This window comes from Impatiens glandulifera, chromosome 1 (assembly GCF_907164915.1).
Source record: "Impatiens glandulifera chromosome 1, dImpGla2.1, whole genome shotgun sequence".
NCBI lineage: Eukaryota > Viridiplantae > Streptophyta > Magnoliopsida > Ericales > Balsaminaceae > Impatiens > Impatiens glandulifera.
Genome location: NC_061862.1, coordinates 27,889,964 through 27,907,874, shown reverse-complemented (window position 1 = coordinate 27,907,874; position 17,911 = coordinate 27,889,964). Strand labels below are relative to the sequence as shown.

The window sequence follows — 17,911 nt, the reverse complement described above, 5'->3', positions numbered from 1 at the left end:
CATATCATTGTAATAAAATATTAATTTTGATTATTTATATATAACTTAATTAAAATTGACATACCAACACAACAAAACAGAGGCAGCTAGCAGTAAGAATTGACGTGTAATAATCAGAGCCGTTGGGAGCTGTTATATTCTATGATTGGCAGATGAACCCACGTTCGTTGTTAACTCCTTGTACACTTGACCAGGTCACAGTGGGGGCCATCCACCAATGAGCATATTGAGAATTTGAGATTTACCTTTGGGTCGTTGTACAAATCATATACTTTTGCTGACAAAAAATCGAGTTTCTATCCAAGTAACAAAGTGGCATAAACGCTTATTATGATTGGAAGTTTTCGATGAGAAAGAGAAGGAGGAAACAGTAGAGAGAAGAAGAGATTTCATGGCTGGTTTCTCGAAAGACAATCTCACAGGTTTCCTGTTGGCTCTTTCGTCCAGCGTCTTCATAGGTGCTAGTTTCATAATAAAGAAGAAAGGTCTCAGAAGAGCTGCTGCTGCTTCTGGTGTTAGTGCTGGTAAATAAAACAACAAACCATTCATCCTTTGTTTCCCCCCACCCAGTGGCGGACCCAGAAATATTTTCTTGGGGGGGCCAAATACATAGTAACGTAGCATTTTTTTGGCTATCAAATAAATGCATTTTTAATTAAAATTTTACTCGATAATTACATAAAAATACTAACAAGCACAATTACTAAATTATTCTTGTCCATGAGTCGGTACAAAAGAAGACAAAATATCTTCATTACGTTGACTATACCAATCAATCAATTCAAGAAAATTAACTTTATTTGATGAACTACTTGACTCATATGTCCTCGAAAAGGTAATCACTGCCTCAATAGAAAGCGTGTTACATCAAACATTGTCGTTAAACGGGTGCGATAATTTATTTCTATATCACGACTATGTGTACGTAAAACGTTTCTCACGTTATGTCTTTGAACTTAAAATGATTCAAATTGAACTCTAGTTTCATTATGACAACTATTTGAAGTTCTCATATGACGGTTGAATTTTTCTAATGCCCTTTTCCAATTTTTGTTATCTTTTATAAATGCATCATCTACATTTTCTCTATTTAAAGGCTTGAAAAGATAACACCAAAAACAAAATGATGCATCTTTTGATATGTTATATTCTAACCATGTATATTTGATCAGTAACATTAGACTCGTTAGTAGGCTCATTAATTGATTGAGAAAACTCATGTTGGTCATGTGATGTAGAAGTACAAATTCGTTTATAGAACATCTTCATTATTCTATATCCTACATAAAATAAATAATTAAAAATAAATATGTGTCACAACCCTAGACCCCTAAATAAAATTTAACAAATACATTTATTTGTTGAAATAATTTAAAACTAATTTAAAATTAAGAAATATAAAATAATATTTTACCCTTATATTTATATAAATTGTTATTTTACCCTTATATTTATAAGTAATTTGTATTATTAATTTTATTAAAATTAATAAAACATATATATATATAAATAAATTATAATATAAATGTAGTTTTAAAATAAATAATAATATTATATGGTTTTCATTATTTTATATATAATTCTTAATATTTTAACTTATATAAATAAATTTTATTTATATATTAACTAAAATTTATATATTATTATAAATATTGTATCTTAGAAAATATTTTTTTTTTTATAAAATAAAATATTAATAATAATTATTTTAATAAAATTATATTTGAAATTAGAATAATATAATTATTAATTAGTTTTTTTTTATTAATTTTTATAAAAGAAAGTGTTAGTTTATTATAAATATTAGAAAATAGTGTTGGTATAAAATAAAGTTATGAATTAGTTTTTTTTTATTAATTTTTATAAAAGAAAGTGTTAGTTTATTATAAATATTAGAAAATAGTGTTTGTATAAAATAAATTTTTTATAAAATATTAATAATAATTACTTTAATAAAGTTATATTTGAAATTAGAATAATATAATTATGTGTGAGAGGCAGGGTTTGATCACCTGACCTCTATTACAGGTTTTAGCTTCAAAACCAACAGGACAAAACCTTATTTGGTAAACATATATATAAAATATCTTAAAAGTTTTACCCTGGTTGGGGGAGGCCCGGGCCCCCCAAGGCCCCCCTTGTAGGTCCGCCACTGCCTCTCATCTCGTGACCTTACACTTTTATTTTGGTCAATCAAATATTTGATTCATATTTTTTTAATATTTAACATCGTGACCTCACACTTTGGTCAATCAAATATTTGATTCATATTTTTTAACCACTTTCAATTGATACCGACATATATTCCTCGACAAACCACATCTCAATCTCACTTGGTTAAAGAGTTGTTCTTGTTTTTGTTAGGTTGCAAATTCGAAACATACATATAACATTTTTAATTTTATTTTTAACCGTTTTAAATTTATGGGCGGGTCAACCCACAATCCGACTCATTTATCTATTTACTCTCACATATATATCTAAATTAACCATAGTTCTCGATCCGGCAATCCGGACACTTTAAAAATTAAGCATCATTATATATATATATATATATATATATATTAATTAGTTAAAAAGTTGAACTTATATTGTTAAAATGTCTCGTGTTCATCTAATTTGGCGTTGAATATAAAATATAAAGTGTTATTAGCTTATTGATTAAAGGATTGTATTTGTTTGGTTAGGTTGTAAGTTCAAAACATACATATAACATTTTTAATTTTATTTTTAACCGTTTTAAGTTTATGAACGGATCAACCCACAATCCAACCCAATTATCCATTTACACTCACGTATATATTCAAATTAACCACAACTTTCAACCCGGTAATCCGGACACTTAAAAAATTAAGTATCATTATATATATAGATTAGTTAGTTAAAAAGTTGAACTTATATTTTTAAAATGTCTCAGTGTTCATCTAATTTGATGTTGAATATAAAATATTAAGTGTTATTAGCCTAGTTACTTAAAAAAAACTGAACATATATTATTAAAATGTCTTTCGTTCATCTAATTTGGTGTTGAATATAAAATATTAAGTGTTATTAGCCTAGTTGGTTAAATAGTTGTATTTGTTTTGTTATGTTGTAAATTCGAAACATACATATAGTATTTTTAATTTTATTTTTAATCTTTTTAAGTTTATGAGCGGGTCAACCCATAATCCGACTCATGTATCAATTTACTCTCACATATATATCTAAATTAATCACAGTTCTCGACCCGGCAATCCAGACACTTTAAAAATTAAGCATCATTATATATATATTAGTTAGTTAAAAAGTTGAACTTATATTGTAAAAATGTCCCGCACATCTAATTTGACGTTGAATATAAAATATAAAATTTTATTAGCCTAGTTGGTTAAAGGGTTGTACTTGTTTGTTATGTTGCAAATTTGAACATACATATAACATTTTTAATTTTATTTTTAACCGTTTTAAATTTATGGGCGGGTCAACCCAAAATCCGATTCAAGTATCCATTTAAACTCACATATATATACAAATTAACCACAACTCTCGACCCGGCAATCCGAACACTTTAAAAATTAAGCATTATTATATATATATATATATATATATATATATATATATAGATTTTAACATTTTTAATTTATGGACGGGTCAACCCACAATCCAACCCATGTATCCATTTACTCTCACATATATATCCAAATTAACCACAACTCTCGACCTGACAATCTGGACACTTTAAAAATTAAGCATCATTATATATATATATATATATATATATATATATATATATATATATATATTAGTTAGTTAAAAATTGAACTTCTATTGTAAAAATGTCATGTGTTCATGTAATTTGGTGTTGAATATAAAATATAAAGTTTTATTTGCTTAGTTGGTTAAAAGGTTGTACTTGTTTTGTTAGGTTGTAAGTTTGAAACATACATATATCATTTTTAATTTTATTTTTAACCACTTTAAGTTTATGTGTATGTCAGCTCATAATCCGACCCGAGTATTTAATTACTTTCACATATATATCTAAATCAAGCACAGTTCTCGACCTGACAATCCGGATACTTTAAAAATTAAGCATCATTATATATATATATATATATGTATTAACCTTTTTAAGTTTATGGACGAGTCAACCCACAATCTGACTCATGTATTCATTTACTCTCACATATATATTTAAATTAACCACAACTCTCGACCCGACAATCTAGACACTTTAAAAATTAAGCATCATTATATATATATATATATTAGTTAATTAAAAAGTTGAACTTATATTGTAAAAATGTCTCGTGTTCATCTAATTTGGTGTTGAATATAAAATATAATTTTATTAGCTTAGTTGGTTAAAATGTTGTACTTGTTTTGTTAAGTTGTAAGTTCGAAACATTTATATAGAATTTTTAATTTTATTTTTAACCGTTTTAAGTTTATAGGAAAGTCAACTCACAATCCGACCTAAGTATCAATTAACTCTTTCATATATATCCAAATTAACTACAACTCTCGACCCGACAATCTGGACACTTTAAAAATTAAGTATCATTATATATATATATATATTATTTAGTTAAATAGTTGAACTTATATTAGTAAAATGTCTCGCGTTCATCTAATTTGGTGTTGAATATAAAATATAAAGTGTAATTAGTCTAGTTTGTTAAACAGATGTACTTGTTTTTGTTAAGTTGCAAGTTTGAAACATACATATATCATTTTTAAAACTAAATATCTCAAAAAAAAATATTATTTTAAAAAATTACGTCCAAAACGTATATAAATATTATTTCATTTATAAACGTGACAAATTAGAAAAAGAAAAATTAATAAAATTATGATAGTTCAATCATCATGACACAATTCAAAGTTTTTGAATCTCATTTGCGAATAGGTATCAAATATCAATTAAGCCAATTTTATTAGAAGTGGTAACAAATTTGTTAATTCGGTTACAAAGTACTAAAAGTATGACACAGTTCAAAGTTTTGAATCTCATTTGGTAAAAATGAGTTAAATTCGAGTATCAAATATTAATTAACCAATTTTGTTAGAAGAAGTTGTAACATATTTTTTTCATTTGGTGATAAAGGTTGCTAAAAGCTAGACTTTTAATGGCCATTGAATCTGTAATCCTATAGGAGAATTTGAACATATTTTCCATGAGGATAGTGTTGATTTTGCTATTAATTATAACATATAGTTTTTTAAAAAGAATGAGGTTTAATCCATTTCGTTCCTCGTTAATTGCAACTAGATAGGATTCCGGATTTAATATATGATGTTCAAGCACTCACCTTTTTGCTGAATATAATAAACAAAATGATTGTGAGAGAGAACTAATCAAAGTTATACAAAGATGGATCATAAAGAACAGTAATACAATAATGAATAATGTGTAACATCCTTCCCCAACTTGATGACATGAGATTCTACCCATATATTTTTTTAAAGAAAAAAGATCATATATTAATTCATATTTCAAAATAAAATAAAAATAAGTTGAGTGGGGTAGACCATGTAGAAGTGGAATCTCGATGTTATTATGTAAAGGAAAAGGGATTGAAAATGGGGAATGAGGAACTTGTAAAGGGTCCTGCATGGAGTGAAGATGAAGATATTGTTTTTATGTGAAATATATATATAGGAACTAGAAATTATTTGATTTTATATTGATGTTATTTAGGAAGCCAGGATTCTGGTTGCTAAGTAAAATCTGTACGAAGTTAAAATCCTGGATAAAATTAATGGCCATAAGCCAATGAATGAGATTGATCAAATGATGAAAAATCCCCATTGTGTGAATGAAAACTATCTTATTTGATGCATTTTTTTTTAGTGTTTGTTCTTCCTTTTTATTTATCATAATTTTGTGGCCTTTACAAAATGTGTATTGAGGAAATCATTTCATTTTTTCATTTTAATTTTTAAGGTTAAACTTCCATGTCACTAACAGACAAAGGCGAAATCAGAATTTACAATCTTCTCGACTATTTAAAAAAAAATTCAATATCACATTAATAATTGTATTTGTTTTAATCGGATAAATAATGAAAAATTATAAATTCTTAGTTTAAAATAAAGATGAAATATTTTTTTTTTTTGTCTTTCTCTCCGAATTTGACATTAAAGAAGTTGTTGAATTTCAAGATTATCAAAAATTATAATCGAAACATTTAGATAATGAAAACTATTCATATAGACACAAATAACTATAAAATTGAAATTATACAAACCTGATCATATAAAAATTTCAAATTAAACGGGTAGAATACTGTTTCCCTTCTAGTCCTAGAAATGACAATGAATTAAAGCTAATGAGAAAATAAATTCCAAAATTTTGCACTATTATATATACTTTTTTAACTTTCTCCATTCTAAGATTTTAGGATTAAGGGCCTTATACTCTATATTAATAAATCAAACTAGTATGATTCCCACCACCACCCACCTTATTGGATTTCTCTGTTCCTTAATTTTTGTAGGAGTTGGTGGATTTTCGTATCTTTTTGAGCCTCTCTGGTGGTTGGGTATGACCACAAGTAAGTTTCTCCACATCATTTTCAAACATGAATTGTGGGTTTTATCCAACATTGATGTTTCCATATTCCAATTGAATTATAGTGATCATTGGGGAGATTGCCAACTTCGTTGCTTATGCATTTGCACCGGCGGTTTTAGTGACACCACTTGGGGCGTTGAGTATTATTGTCAGGTGAGATTTGGGTTGGCATTGATTCTTGTTTCAGAAGGCTGCAGATTGATATATTTTGTTGTATTGTGAAATGAAATTAGTGCTGTATTAGCTCATTTCATACTAAAGGAGAGATTAGAAAACCTTGGGATATTGGGATGTGGTATGTGCATAGCTGGTTCAGTGGTGGTTGTTGTTCATGCACCGCAAGAACATCCTATTGAATCTGTTCAACAAGTATGGACTATGGCAACTCAAACCGGTAAGTCAGTCGCGACACATCAAAAACAACAATATCAAACACTTTCCCATTTCAAAATATTATATATATATATGATCTTGACTTTTAAAAACTTCTTTCTTGTTTTGTTTTGTTTCCTTCCAGCCTTCTTGATATATGTTGCTACAGTGGTCGTGTTGGTATTCATCCTCATCTTCTATTTCGCGCCTCAGTGTGGCCATACAAACATTCTAGTATTCACTGGAATCTGTTCTTTGATGGGTTCTCTCTCGGTAAAATAATTTTAGTCTGTTTTGTTTCTCTACCAGTGCAAGAAATATATATATATAATGAATGTAATTAAGTGCAGGTTATGAGTGTGAAAGCACTTGGTACATCATTGAAATTAACTTTCGAGGGGAAAAATCAGTTAATCTACCCGGAGACTTGGTTGTTTATGTTTGTTGTTGCTATTTGCGTTATCACACAGATGAATTATCTAAACAAGGTCAGTGTCTATGATGTCTGTCAATTGTTGTCAAATTGGATTCAAGTAAATATATATGGATAGATATCAACTTCCAATTATTCTTTTTTGCAGGCACTTGACACGTTCAACACCGCAGTAGTTTCGCCTATATATTATGTCATGTTCACGTCTCTTACAATTCTCGCGAGTGTTATAATGTTCAGGGTACGATTATTATTATCATTCCTGTCTGTCAACTCAACTCAACTCAATTGCATTAGTTAATTCATTCTTCACAGGACTGGGATGAGCAGAGTATTGGAAGCATAGCATCTGAAATTAGTGGCTTTTTAGTCGTCCTTTCGGGCACCATTTTATTGCATTCAACCAAAGACTTGGACAGAAGTACCTCCTCGTCTTTCAGATCAGGTGCTGCATTAAAAAAGTAAAACAAAAACTAAATTTACAATATTTTTTTTGTTGAGTGTACAATGTTTGTTGTTGCTCTTCAAGCAGGGAATTCATCGATGCCACCTTTGCTGTCAGCCCAGTTTCGCAGTGGAAATGGGGAAATGCTGAAGAACAACGAGAAAGAAGAAGAGTCGGGTTCTGAAGATTTTTTTATGAGGAGACAGGAAATCCGGTAGACAAAAACAGAGGAAGGGTGAAGCTTCAATCTTTCATGTAGATAGAACTGAGCCAAGCATGAAGATCAGTTCCATTATTGGTGGGGGGCTGGTTTAATCAGCCATTGGGATGTTGGTGGTGAAATGTATTCTTTCTTCTATTCATTTGGCACAGATGTATAGTATAGTCAATTGATTGATCTCTATCATTTTTAATAATGGTCTGGGCCACATCATTTACAAGATTGAAACAGGTGTGTATGAGAAGGATGGAATCTCACTAATCTGTAGTTCTGTACATGTGAATGGTTTCTATTTGAATTGGTTGTCATATGATAGATCAATCAAAAGGTCTAAAAGAAAGAAAAAAAATGGAAAATGTATTTGCTTTTGCAATATACAAATGATAGATGATGCTTCTCAATCTGTGCCCAAAACCTACCAACAATTTACAGTTCTTACTACCCCCCTCAGCACACAATTTCCTGAAAAGAAAAATGAGAAACATAAAATCTGAATCCAAAAAAAAACAAAAAAAAAAAACAGTAGATACAGGGCCAGCAAGCACAACCGCTTCTCCTATACTCTCTTCTTCTTCTCTCCTTTTTATATTTCATATTATAGCTGCTCCTCTTTCTCAATATATAATATAATATCATTGATCATAGAAGAAGCCAATCAAATCATATTACTTAGTCACAGTCACAATCACAATCATATGAATATTTTGCTTCCTATAATCTTCTTCTTCCTCTTCTCAATGCGTTGCAAAGTCTTCACTCCCGGTACCCACGCTCGACTTGTCAGCCATACGTACATTGTACTGTTCATACACTCTCGCTCGGTTCTCTGCCCACCATTGCTCAGCTTGTTTCTCGCTAAATCTCCTCCGGCTACATGCATAGTTTCGTTGTTATTATCATTATTATAAGATCAAGAGGATTATTTAAAAAAAAATGTCATATCACCTTAAAAGACAGAGGAAGAAGAAGAAGAACGAAAATATACCTGAAGCGGACTCTTTTAAGATCTTTGGCGCCTCCAGGCAAGGACGTAAGTGTAATATATACACCAGGCTCGTCTTGCTCAACCCACTCATTGGTGTTGCTGTTGTTCTCGCTACGAGAATCACTTTCCTTGGTTTTGGATGCACTTTTCGTTGTTTCTGCCTGCACTAATTGTCGGCTATGCCCTGGAGTGCGGCTGGAGTTGGTGGTGTTGGTAGTAGTTGTAACAGAAGAAGTGATACTAGAGTTTGACCCATTAAGAAGAAGCAATGGGGTATTGTTTGAATCAAGATCTTCACTACTTGCTTGACCATTAGGTTTTTCCAAAGAGGGATTTGGAATCATATCATTTGACGAAGGATTAATAGATCCCAATGAAGTGAAGGAAGAAGACTTTGTATTTCTTGCTGCTCCCACTGGCAGCCTTTCCGCCACCTCCTTCAACTATATATTACACCAAAAAGAGATTAAAAAAAATGTCTAATAGGAAGGAACACAAGAAGTAGTTAAATAATCTTAAATCATTGTTTGATCCAGGTTATTATCATTCAAATCATCAACCAAACCAAAGTATCCTTTTTTTTTTTTTTATAAAAAACATTTTAAACTATATTTAATTAGGGCAATTTGGTAGTAGAACCTCAAGTTGCCGGTTATTTAAATAACCCAAGATCAAATGCAAAAAATCTCATCTTACTTGGGCAGTCAGAGACTTGATAACTTCCTTTGCTGCTTTACATTTTGCCGTTTCTTCTCCTGCAATAACTATTGCTTCTTTCAGTTGTTTACTTGTTCTTTCCAACTCTATTTCTTGCATTTGAGCTTTCCGATTAAGATTTTCCACCTGTTTATGCCCATGCATCCAAATATTGTCAAAAGCAGTTTCTTAGTATAGCACTAAATATATGACAGACAAGCAAGAAAAGAATTAGTACCTGAGCTCTTAGTCTAACAACTTCTTGACTGAGGCTGTCATTTGTCCTCTTGGCATCATCCACACAGATTTTTGGTGATGTCAGACCCCCTAGAGTAGGGGTTGGTGTGGTGGAGCGAGGGGGACTAGGTCGTCTTGATATTGGCGATGTTGCTCGAGAAGCGATTCTAGAACCAGGAACAGAAGCCGAGAAGAACTTTTTAGACGAACCAAATACAGGATTGAAGGATTTAGATATATTAAGGCCTCCCCACTGGGAACCGTTTCCATTAGGAACCTGTGATGATACACGACTACTATTGAATTCCAGCTTCTTGTTTTTCTTCGAATTTCGAGTATCCCCTGGCTTAAGGGATTCCATGGAAGCAAATCTGGCCAGTTGCGGACGCGAACTAGGATCCAACTTGTCATCTTTTTCAGTGAGCTCAACTGGTCCTCCTTGGCTCATATTTCCTCCTCTTCTACCAAGAGAAGAACGAGATGAAGCGTCATTTTCAATGGCTTTCTTCAGTTTACTGTAGCAACTATCACAAACTCGATAAGGCTTGTAAGGATTCGGTGCCATAGAGGCCTTAAGTGATTTCTTGCTGCTGCAGTTATGACAGTATACTAAACCACAATTGTAGCAGTTGTGACGTTTCCTCTTGAAATTAAAAGGACCGCGACAACCAGAACACATAGATTGATCAACTACCGAAACCCACTTGTGAAGGCAGATAGCTGTTGTGAAATGAGTGCCACAAGCAATGCTTTTCACTTGTTTGTCTTTTAGCGCTTCTACGAGAGTCGGGGAATTCTTGTCGTCGGTATCACCGTGACCTAGCCGACCATTTGCTCCCTTTCCCCAAGTGTAGACTTCAGTTCTCGAAGTTAAAACCGCAACATGATAGGCTCCACAAGCTATTTCCTCAACAAAGCTCTTCATCAGCCTTCCCTCTACACGAGATGGCAGCTTCCCATCAGCTTGAGGATTTCCTAGCTGTCCATAAACAGGGCTTCCCATTGCATAAACATGGCCCGAAGTGGTGAGTGCAACAGTCATACTGTGTCCGCATGCAACTCGGCAGAAGCTGGGTTCGACGAGAGCAGCAACACAGGTGGGAACTAGCCTCGTTTCCTTGTCTCCATGTCCGAGTCGTCCCTTGTCTCCATCTCCCCAGGTAAACAGTTTTCCCGACGAGCAGTTACTTGAACTCGAATTCCCCACCATCACTTCCACAACAGCAGCTGTATGCCAAACGCCGCAAGCTGCACGAACAGTTCGAAGCCCTTTCAGTGACTCTACTTCCCTCGGTTTTAAAATGCTTCTCCGATCTCCATGACCCAGAACGCCGAAAGTTCCATCCCCAAACGTAAACAGTTGTCCTGCTGACGTCACGACAGCAGTGTGCCATGGCCCACAGGATATAGATGAAACATGAATACCCTCTAGTGGCCCATTTACCCTTTTTGGAACCCAATGACTCACTTCATTTCCATGCCCGAGAAGACCAAAATGTCCATTGCCCCATGTGTAAAGATCCCCAGAAAGTGTTACAGCGCAAGTATGATTTTCTCCACAGGCTACAAGCTCAATGTTTATATTACTCAGAGTATCAATTAGCTTTGGTTGTAAAACGTCGGAATCCACACCATGCCCAAGTCTACCACCCGATTCTTCTCCCCAGGAAAACACCTCTCCTTGTTTAGTGACTAATGCAGCATGCCGTTCACCACAAGCAATATTCTGCACATCAAGCACTACGGCTGACTCTAAAGCCTTAGGTAATAATGAATCAACTTTAACTCCAAAAGAATTTCCAACTCTGTTGGAACCACCACCAATAACGCCATCCCCTGTCCCTTCACCCCAAAAGAAAACATCCCCCAATGCATCATCATCATCGTGACCAGAACCTTGACTTGATGAGCTAACAGCACTGGATAGGCTTACCCTGAAAGCATCCACTCCCGCTGCTCTCATATGATGTAGACTATCCGAGCCTCCTGACGACACAGAGTGAACAGAACCACTAGCAGAGTCGGGGGGAAAGAAAACCTTGGGAGGAGCAGTGTATGACATCACATCTGAAAACGCCTTATCAATACCACCTTTTGGTGGGCTTCCAAACGGACTATGAAGCTGAAATTGATCACAATCCTGAAAAAACAAGCACTCTTATAGATAGATAGCTATAAATTAATCACAATTCTGAAAAAAAACAGGTACTCTTAGTTGACATAGATAGTTAGCTATAAATAAAGGAGAACCGGGACGGTGTCTCAAGTGAAGCCCAATATACCTTCTGCAAGCTGTCACCACTACCAAATGGAGAATGCAAAGGAGAGCTCCTCCTTGTGTATGTGCGTGGACTATTGACTTCAGATGGAATTCCATCACTTCTTGATTCTGTTCTCCACTTCCTTTGATGGCTACGAGAAATCAATGCCTTCAGAGCACTAAACCATACTTCAGCTTCATCTTTATCCTTACATATCTGCATTCAATCATCAAAATACCAGACTTAACAATGTTCTACATGCCGAGGACAAATAAGATACTAAGTTGATAAAATTATATCAACAAATACACCAGAGGATTGATTAAATGCAAAGAATGGCTGCAGCGGTGAATCCATACCAAATCCAAGGACCTGTCATTATATATTAGAGAGAAAGACTGGTACTCCTTCTCAGGCCTTGGATATCTTTGAAAGATGGGCTGGACATTTGCAGAAAAAGAGAACTATGTTAGATTCATAGTCTCATCAGTATCAGAAATGTCGCAGATTTACTAAGCAAAATTACATATCATCATTATTAAGCACTGTCAATGCACTGCACAAAATTGCCTTTGATAATATTTGACCTATAAATTAGCATAATTCACACAGCTTCCAGATGTTACCCAGCATTAGAAAGTTAATGGTTGGTAATTCATTATAACAAATCCTCTCAAAAGATACAAAATAGAGTTCACGTATAATTGAAACCTTGCATGTGGCGAAGAAACAATATCCTATCAAAACACACCAATTTTCTCCCATACAATCAAAAAGAGAGAGGGAGAAATGAACTTTCATTCTGTGTGGAAAGCACAATACCAATTTAAAGAGACATAGAAGATTGTTTCCCTAGCTAGGAGTAAATATGAGGTGAAAGCAAATAAATATTTCAAGTCTTATACATCTATGCTTGGTCTGAATTATCTAGAGAAAAAGGAGTAGAAGAGATAAAAATAAGTGATGCAATAACAAATTACAATATGCAAGTTGAAAGAATATATTAATCTTCTTTGATTTCAATGCATTCAAGTCCCAAATATTTATTTATCAGTACTGTGGCTGAGTAGATGAGGCTTCTGCATCTTAAGCAAAAGGTCGTAGGGTTCAACCCCTATCATGCAAAATGTCACCAAGTATTTAATTGCTTTGAGTTTTCTGTACACTTGGTTGAAAGAGACTTTTAAGCATGTTTCATTTTGATGCATTCAAGACTTAAAATAATTTATTGCTTTGGATGTTTTGTAGATTCAATTATCAAGTTATAGACATTTTTCTGTTCAATTATCAACTTCATTATTGGTCCTGTAAAGTGCCTACGAAGCTACACAGTGGTAAGCACTTGATAATTCTCCTAAGAGCCTATTTTTCTGGTCATCTAGACAAACCTTCTTTCTAAGCTCCCAATACTTATGAAAATGTTGAGAAACTTATTGACAGTAAAAAAGGCATAAGGTACAGATTAAAACAAGATATTATTGCAGAACTACTGAGCTGTGATCTAAGCTCATTGAGGACATGAAAATTCCAATGAAAGAAAAGTGGAAATATGTATGAAGAATTAGAACTGGGAAGGAAGTATGCCTAGTTTTTTTTTTTTGAAAAAGGTCAAAAGGAAGTATGCCTAGTTATTTCCATAATGAGAATAATGAAAAAGAAAGTGACATCTTATCTCAATATTTTTCCATGATATGATTTGAGCATATTGGCAGTATGACTTAATATCTTATTAGATCAATTTTAATGGCACATTTCATATATTGATGGAAAATAAGTCTGACAAATTACTTTTCTTCCTCCTGATACTAGGAAATGTTATCACGTTCTCCTAATCAGTAAGAGTTTTCTAGATTATTTATCAGACATATTTGCATCCAAAAAGAAACTTACAGTACGTTGACCAGAAATAATTCGAGACACATGGCTCAGCTTGAGGTGTTTCTCCTCTTTGCCAGAGAACCAAATCAATACAGATTCATCCTGAGAGTTAACCACAGTATATTTGACTGATTAGTAGGGGAAAATGCGACAGTAATAATAAACATACGACAATAAAAATTCTTCTATTCACAAGATTTAGCTAAATTTCACAAGCAGTGACCAAAGGACTTCAATTTTCTTCACTGAACAGAAAATTTTGGAAAAGGATACTGGTGTGTATAAGGTGTAAAAACAAAATTTTGTTACCTCATCTAATTAGAATAGTGGAGGCATTCCTTCTCTTAAGAGAAAAAGTAATAGCAATGCCAACAAACTTAAGATATAAGTTGATGAATCCCTAGTTTCTGATTATTTAATACATAGGTAAATAACCTTCATTATGGAACAATTACAATTGGTATATGAAGTATGAAGAATCTCAAATTAGGAAAGCCACTCCAATAAACCAGAGAAAAACAGGCACACATATGACCATGAACTTTGCTTGTTACACTTACGTTTGCCAGTCGGAAAGGACAAAACTTTGGCTTTCCTCTTCTTCCATACTTGAGCAAATATGCGCCTTTCTTAAGTGCAGTAATGGCCTATAGGAGAGCTCAAACCAGAAAGATCAAATTAGTCAATCTCCAAGTATGTACAGTCATGATATGTTAATCAACTGTAGAATAATAGGAATTATTATTAGATAGACTGATAAAGGTTGATATTCTCTTTGCCAAAGGTTGTAATATTAATTATCTGTTTCTCAAGTCCACGGGATAATGTATAACTAGGCACTCATGCTTTCTTTTTCCTTTTTATCTTTTAATAGATTAAAATTCCATTGCTCACATAATGCAAAGAGAATGTAACAAACCAATGCATCAAAACTGGAAAGAAAAAAAACTTTAAAGATGGAACATCAATATCTAGCATTCACTGCGTAAATGTATCCAAGAACTATGTACCAAAGAACATGGGCAATACAACAGACACAAACTTATCTGCATCTAAACCCAAATTAGTTGTAGATTCTTTACACACATAAGTTCCCTATGCCCCATCCACCCTCGTAATAAGAAAACAATAATCATCTTTCTTCTCCTTTCTTTCTCAACTTGTAGAGTCTTTTCAGGTTCTAAGGATTTTCTTTTGTTTTAAAAAGGGAATGAAGAGGCACATTGGACCGTTCCCAACCCCTTTTTCTTTGTAGGGGCTTCATTCACATTACAACCTTTACAAGAAAAGAAGACTTGGCTATAATTTCTTCGTACTGGTCTCAGTTTATACTTATTTTCCATCCTCTTTTCATCACCCATACCTTCTTAGAGTAGCTCATGTTCATATTTATTTGTTCTCAGGAAACAAGGAGAATTTCTCTTGTGACTAAATAGCTATTTTTCTATATATAAAATGATATTTCTCTGTTTGCTAACATTTCATTCCCATTCTATTTGACCTTCTCTCAGATTTATTAAAATATTTCAGTATTTAATAGAAAGTTGAGATCTACTCCTTGTATAGATAAGGTTGCAACAGTAACAGATACAACTTCACATTATATTGGCAAACCACAGTGGCATCAAAAACAATTGTGAGATCCATAAGACAATTCTGTCCAGTCAAACGGAAGCAACTCTGAATTCCTTAACTGACATATAAATAATTAGCTAGTTTGATTCCAGTTATGTGCCTCGAAAATCTCACTAATAAAACTATAAACAGAAAACTTCAAAAAGCTAGAAAACAGATGACAATCAACAGATCAAATACATAATATTTACCTGTTCAATGTCCCTTTCAACCTGACCACCGTTTCTGTTAGCATCTGTAGTCATCATATTCATCAACCACAAGCAAGAGTTCACCCTCCCAAACAAGTGCCAACACTCAAACACATTCTGGTATGCAAGCCCTTCATTTTGTGAATCACAATTAACAGTCCAATTCACAATCTGAAACTCCAATTCGAGAATAAAGACCTAGTCAATGAATAGTCTCTCCACTCCTAAGTTCACTAATGCTGATATCTTTCTGTAGAATCACACATTTTGCAAGACCTCAAAACTTGATTTAATCGTGTTTGAGGTAAAATGACAGTATAAAGCAACGAAAAGAATAGAGAAATGTACCTCCGATTCAGGTTTAACAGAGATATCAATCAAAAAGCGAGTAAACTTTACTAATTCTACGATTGTCGGCTCACTGATGTCGATTGCTGTTTGCTATAGCGAATGAGAATTTGAAGTTGAAATCGTTGAATTCGCGAAGATAGAATCTGAAAAAGCGGTTGATCTGATAATCAGTTGCAGAGTTTGCAGATGAGAGAGAGAGAGAAGAGCTCCCTAATTTTCAAGACGAGAGAAAGAAAGAAAGAGAGAGAAGAGGAAGAAGGAGGTGGACTAATAATAAAGTAAAATAATCTGGGTCTTCACCATAGTCGTATACTATACAAATCTCTTATCAAATACATAGAAAAAACAAATTTCACTTACAAAATTATATTAATTAATTCTACTTCAAAAATAATATATATAATTTACAAACAACAAAATTCTTCAAATCATTATTATATAATATTATTAATATATAATGCAACCGTTTTATAAATAATTATTTATATTTGTTTAGAAAAAACCTTTTAGATTGAGATTGTTTGCTAATTCGAACTTTTATGAATAATATTTTTTTTGATTTAATTATATTGTAGATTATATAAAAAAAAAATTTGTGATAGAGAGAAGACAATGACATTTGCATACTTCATTTAATTCAAGTCTCAATTATAATAATATCATCTACCTTCCATTTTTATATAATTTTTGTAATGAATTATTTATTAGAAATTAATAATATTACAACATTTAATAGTTCAAACGGTAATTTTTGGTTGACTCCCCTAAATCTTATGAGCGCGGGAATAAACTGTTTAGCGCGGAAACTGCTAACGCGGGAATAAATGGTCAGCGCGCGAACGACCGTTGTAGAAAATATCTATATGGAAACAATGCAATGATGGTGAATATCAAATAGAGTTGTGGTATCGAGCACTTTTCCCGCCTTATATTTTGTCGTCATCTAAACTTATCTTTAATATTTATGTCATGTAATTATACATTTGGATATTAATAACATACGTATAATGATAATTATGAACTGAGTGAATACCAATTAATTATATTGAAAATAATTTTACTATCAAATTTCATCAACAAATATTAATTATGTGTTAAAGATTAAAATTTTAAATTCAAATCGTGACTAAATCACTTAAGATGAAGTGGTATAGTGAGAGTAGGAATGGGGTTGGAAAATGGTCATTTATTTTTAATGTATTTTAAAGTCTTGTTCTCACTTAGACTTATTATGACTTTTCAATATTTAGTAAACCTAAATTTTGGGACCAGCTCTTATTTTATTTTATTATTTATGAAGACTTAATTTTTTAATTTAAATTAAAAATTATATATCAAATTAAAATAATTAATGAGAATCTAAATATTAAATTGTATCATCAATTTATAAAATATATATATATATCAAAACAAACATACCAATGGAGAATGAGAGAGAGGGTCTGAAAAGCCTGAATGATATATTTAATTAAAAATAAAAAAAAAACAATTTTGGATGATTTTCTATTATAGAAAGGACCAAAATTTTCTTAGTTGAGCATGGTTATTCTTTTGTTCATAAACTGCCACATGTTGATAATCGATTTTGTCCGATCCCATACGACTTCCTTAAAGATCGCAAGAATCCTTTGGAATGTCTTTTGGACAA

The 17,911-nt window shown here is 32.6% G+C and overlaps 2 protein-coding genes across 4 annotated transcripts; one reads left to right on the top strand and one right to left on the bottom strand.

The window, feature by feature from the left end:
- Positions 1-268: 268 nt before the first annotated feature.
- LOC124921230 (probable magnesium transporter NIPA4) lies at positions 269-8,327 on the top strand. Its single transcript, XM_047461858.1, has 9 exons — positions 269-524; positions 6,483-6,539; positions 6,622-6,712; positions 6,793-6,953; positions 7,077-7,204; positions 7,282-7,419; positions 7,513-7,605; positions 7,680-7,809; positions 7,897-8,327. The coding sequence occupies exons 1-9, from the start codon at positions 392-394 to the stop codon at positions 8,025-8,027; spliced, it is 1,062 nt and encodes a 353-aa protein (XP_047317814.1). The 5' UTR covers positions 269-391; the 3' UTR covers positions 8,028-8,327.
- A 316-nt stretch (positions 8,328-8,643) lies between these two features.
- On the bottom strand, positions 8,644-16,513 carry LOC124921229 (PH, RCC1 and FYVE domains-containing protein 1). Of its 3 annotated transcripts, none has more exons than XM_047461856.1 (10): positions 16,261-16,513; positions 15,913-16,162; positions 14,647-14,733; positions 14,099-14,188; positions 12,568-12,648; positions 12,230-12,424; positions 9,949-12,087; positions 9,711-9,857; positions 9,015-9,457; positions 8,644-8,899 (listed from the first exon to the last, which is right to left on the bottom strand). In XM_047461856.1, exons 2-10 carry the CDS (start codon positions 15,973-15,975, stop codon positions 8,764-8,766), a joined length of 3,381 nt encoding a protein of 1,126 aa, XP_047317812.1. In that variant the 5' UTR covers positions 15,976-16,162; positions 16,261-16,513; the 3' UTR covers positions 8,644-8,763. The 3 variants fall into 3 exon arrangements, with proteins under 3 accessions (XP_047317812.1, XP_047317811.1, XP_047317813.1); XM_047461855.1 differs by having other exon boundaries at positions 15,913-16,083; XM_047461857.1 differs by having other exon boundaries at positions 15,913-16,043.
- Positions 16,514-17,911: the final 1,398 nt, after the last annotated feature.

What these genes read in the sequence shown, in the direction of transcription:
- LOC124921230 (XM_047461858.1), top strand. Translation starts at nt 392, where the DNA reads ATGGCTGGTTTCTCGAAAGACAATCTCACAGGTTTCCTGTTGGCTCTT. An exon ending in TGCTTCTGGTGTTAGTGCTG is followed by an intron (nt 525 to 6,482) that starts GTAAATAAAACA and finishes TAATTTTTGTAG; the next exon opens with GAGTTGGTGGATTTTCGTAT. An exon ending in GTGGTTGGGTATGACCACAA is followed by an intron (nt 6,540 to 6,621) that starts GTAAGTTTCTCC and finishes ATTGAATTATAG; the next exon opens with TGATCATTGGGGAGATTGCC.
- LOC124921229 (XM_047461856.1), bottom strand. Translation starts at nt 15,975, where the DNA reads ATGAATATGATGACTACAGATGCTAACAGAAACGGTGGTCAGGTTGAA. An exon ending in TTGTTAGACTAAGAGCTCAG is followed by an intron (nt 9,858 to 9,948) that starts GTACTAATTCTT and finishes GGGCATAAACAG; the next exon opens with GTGGAAAATCTTAATCGGAA. An exon ending in TCAAGTCTCTGACTGCCCAA is followed by an intron (nt 9,458 to 9,710) that starts GTAAGATGAGAT and finishes TGTAATATATAG; the next exon opens with TTGAAGGAGGTGGCGGAAAG.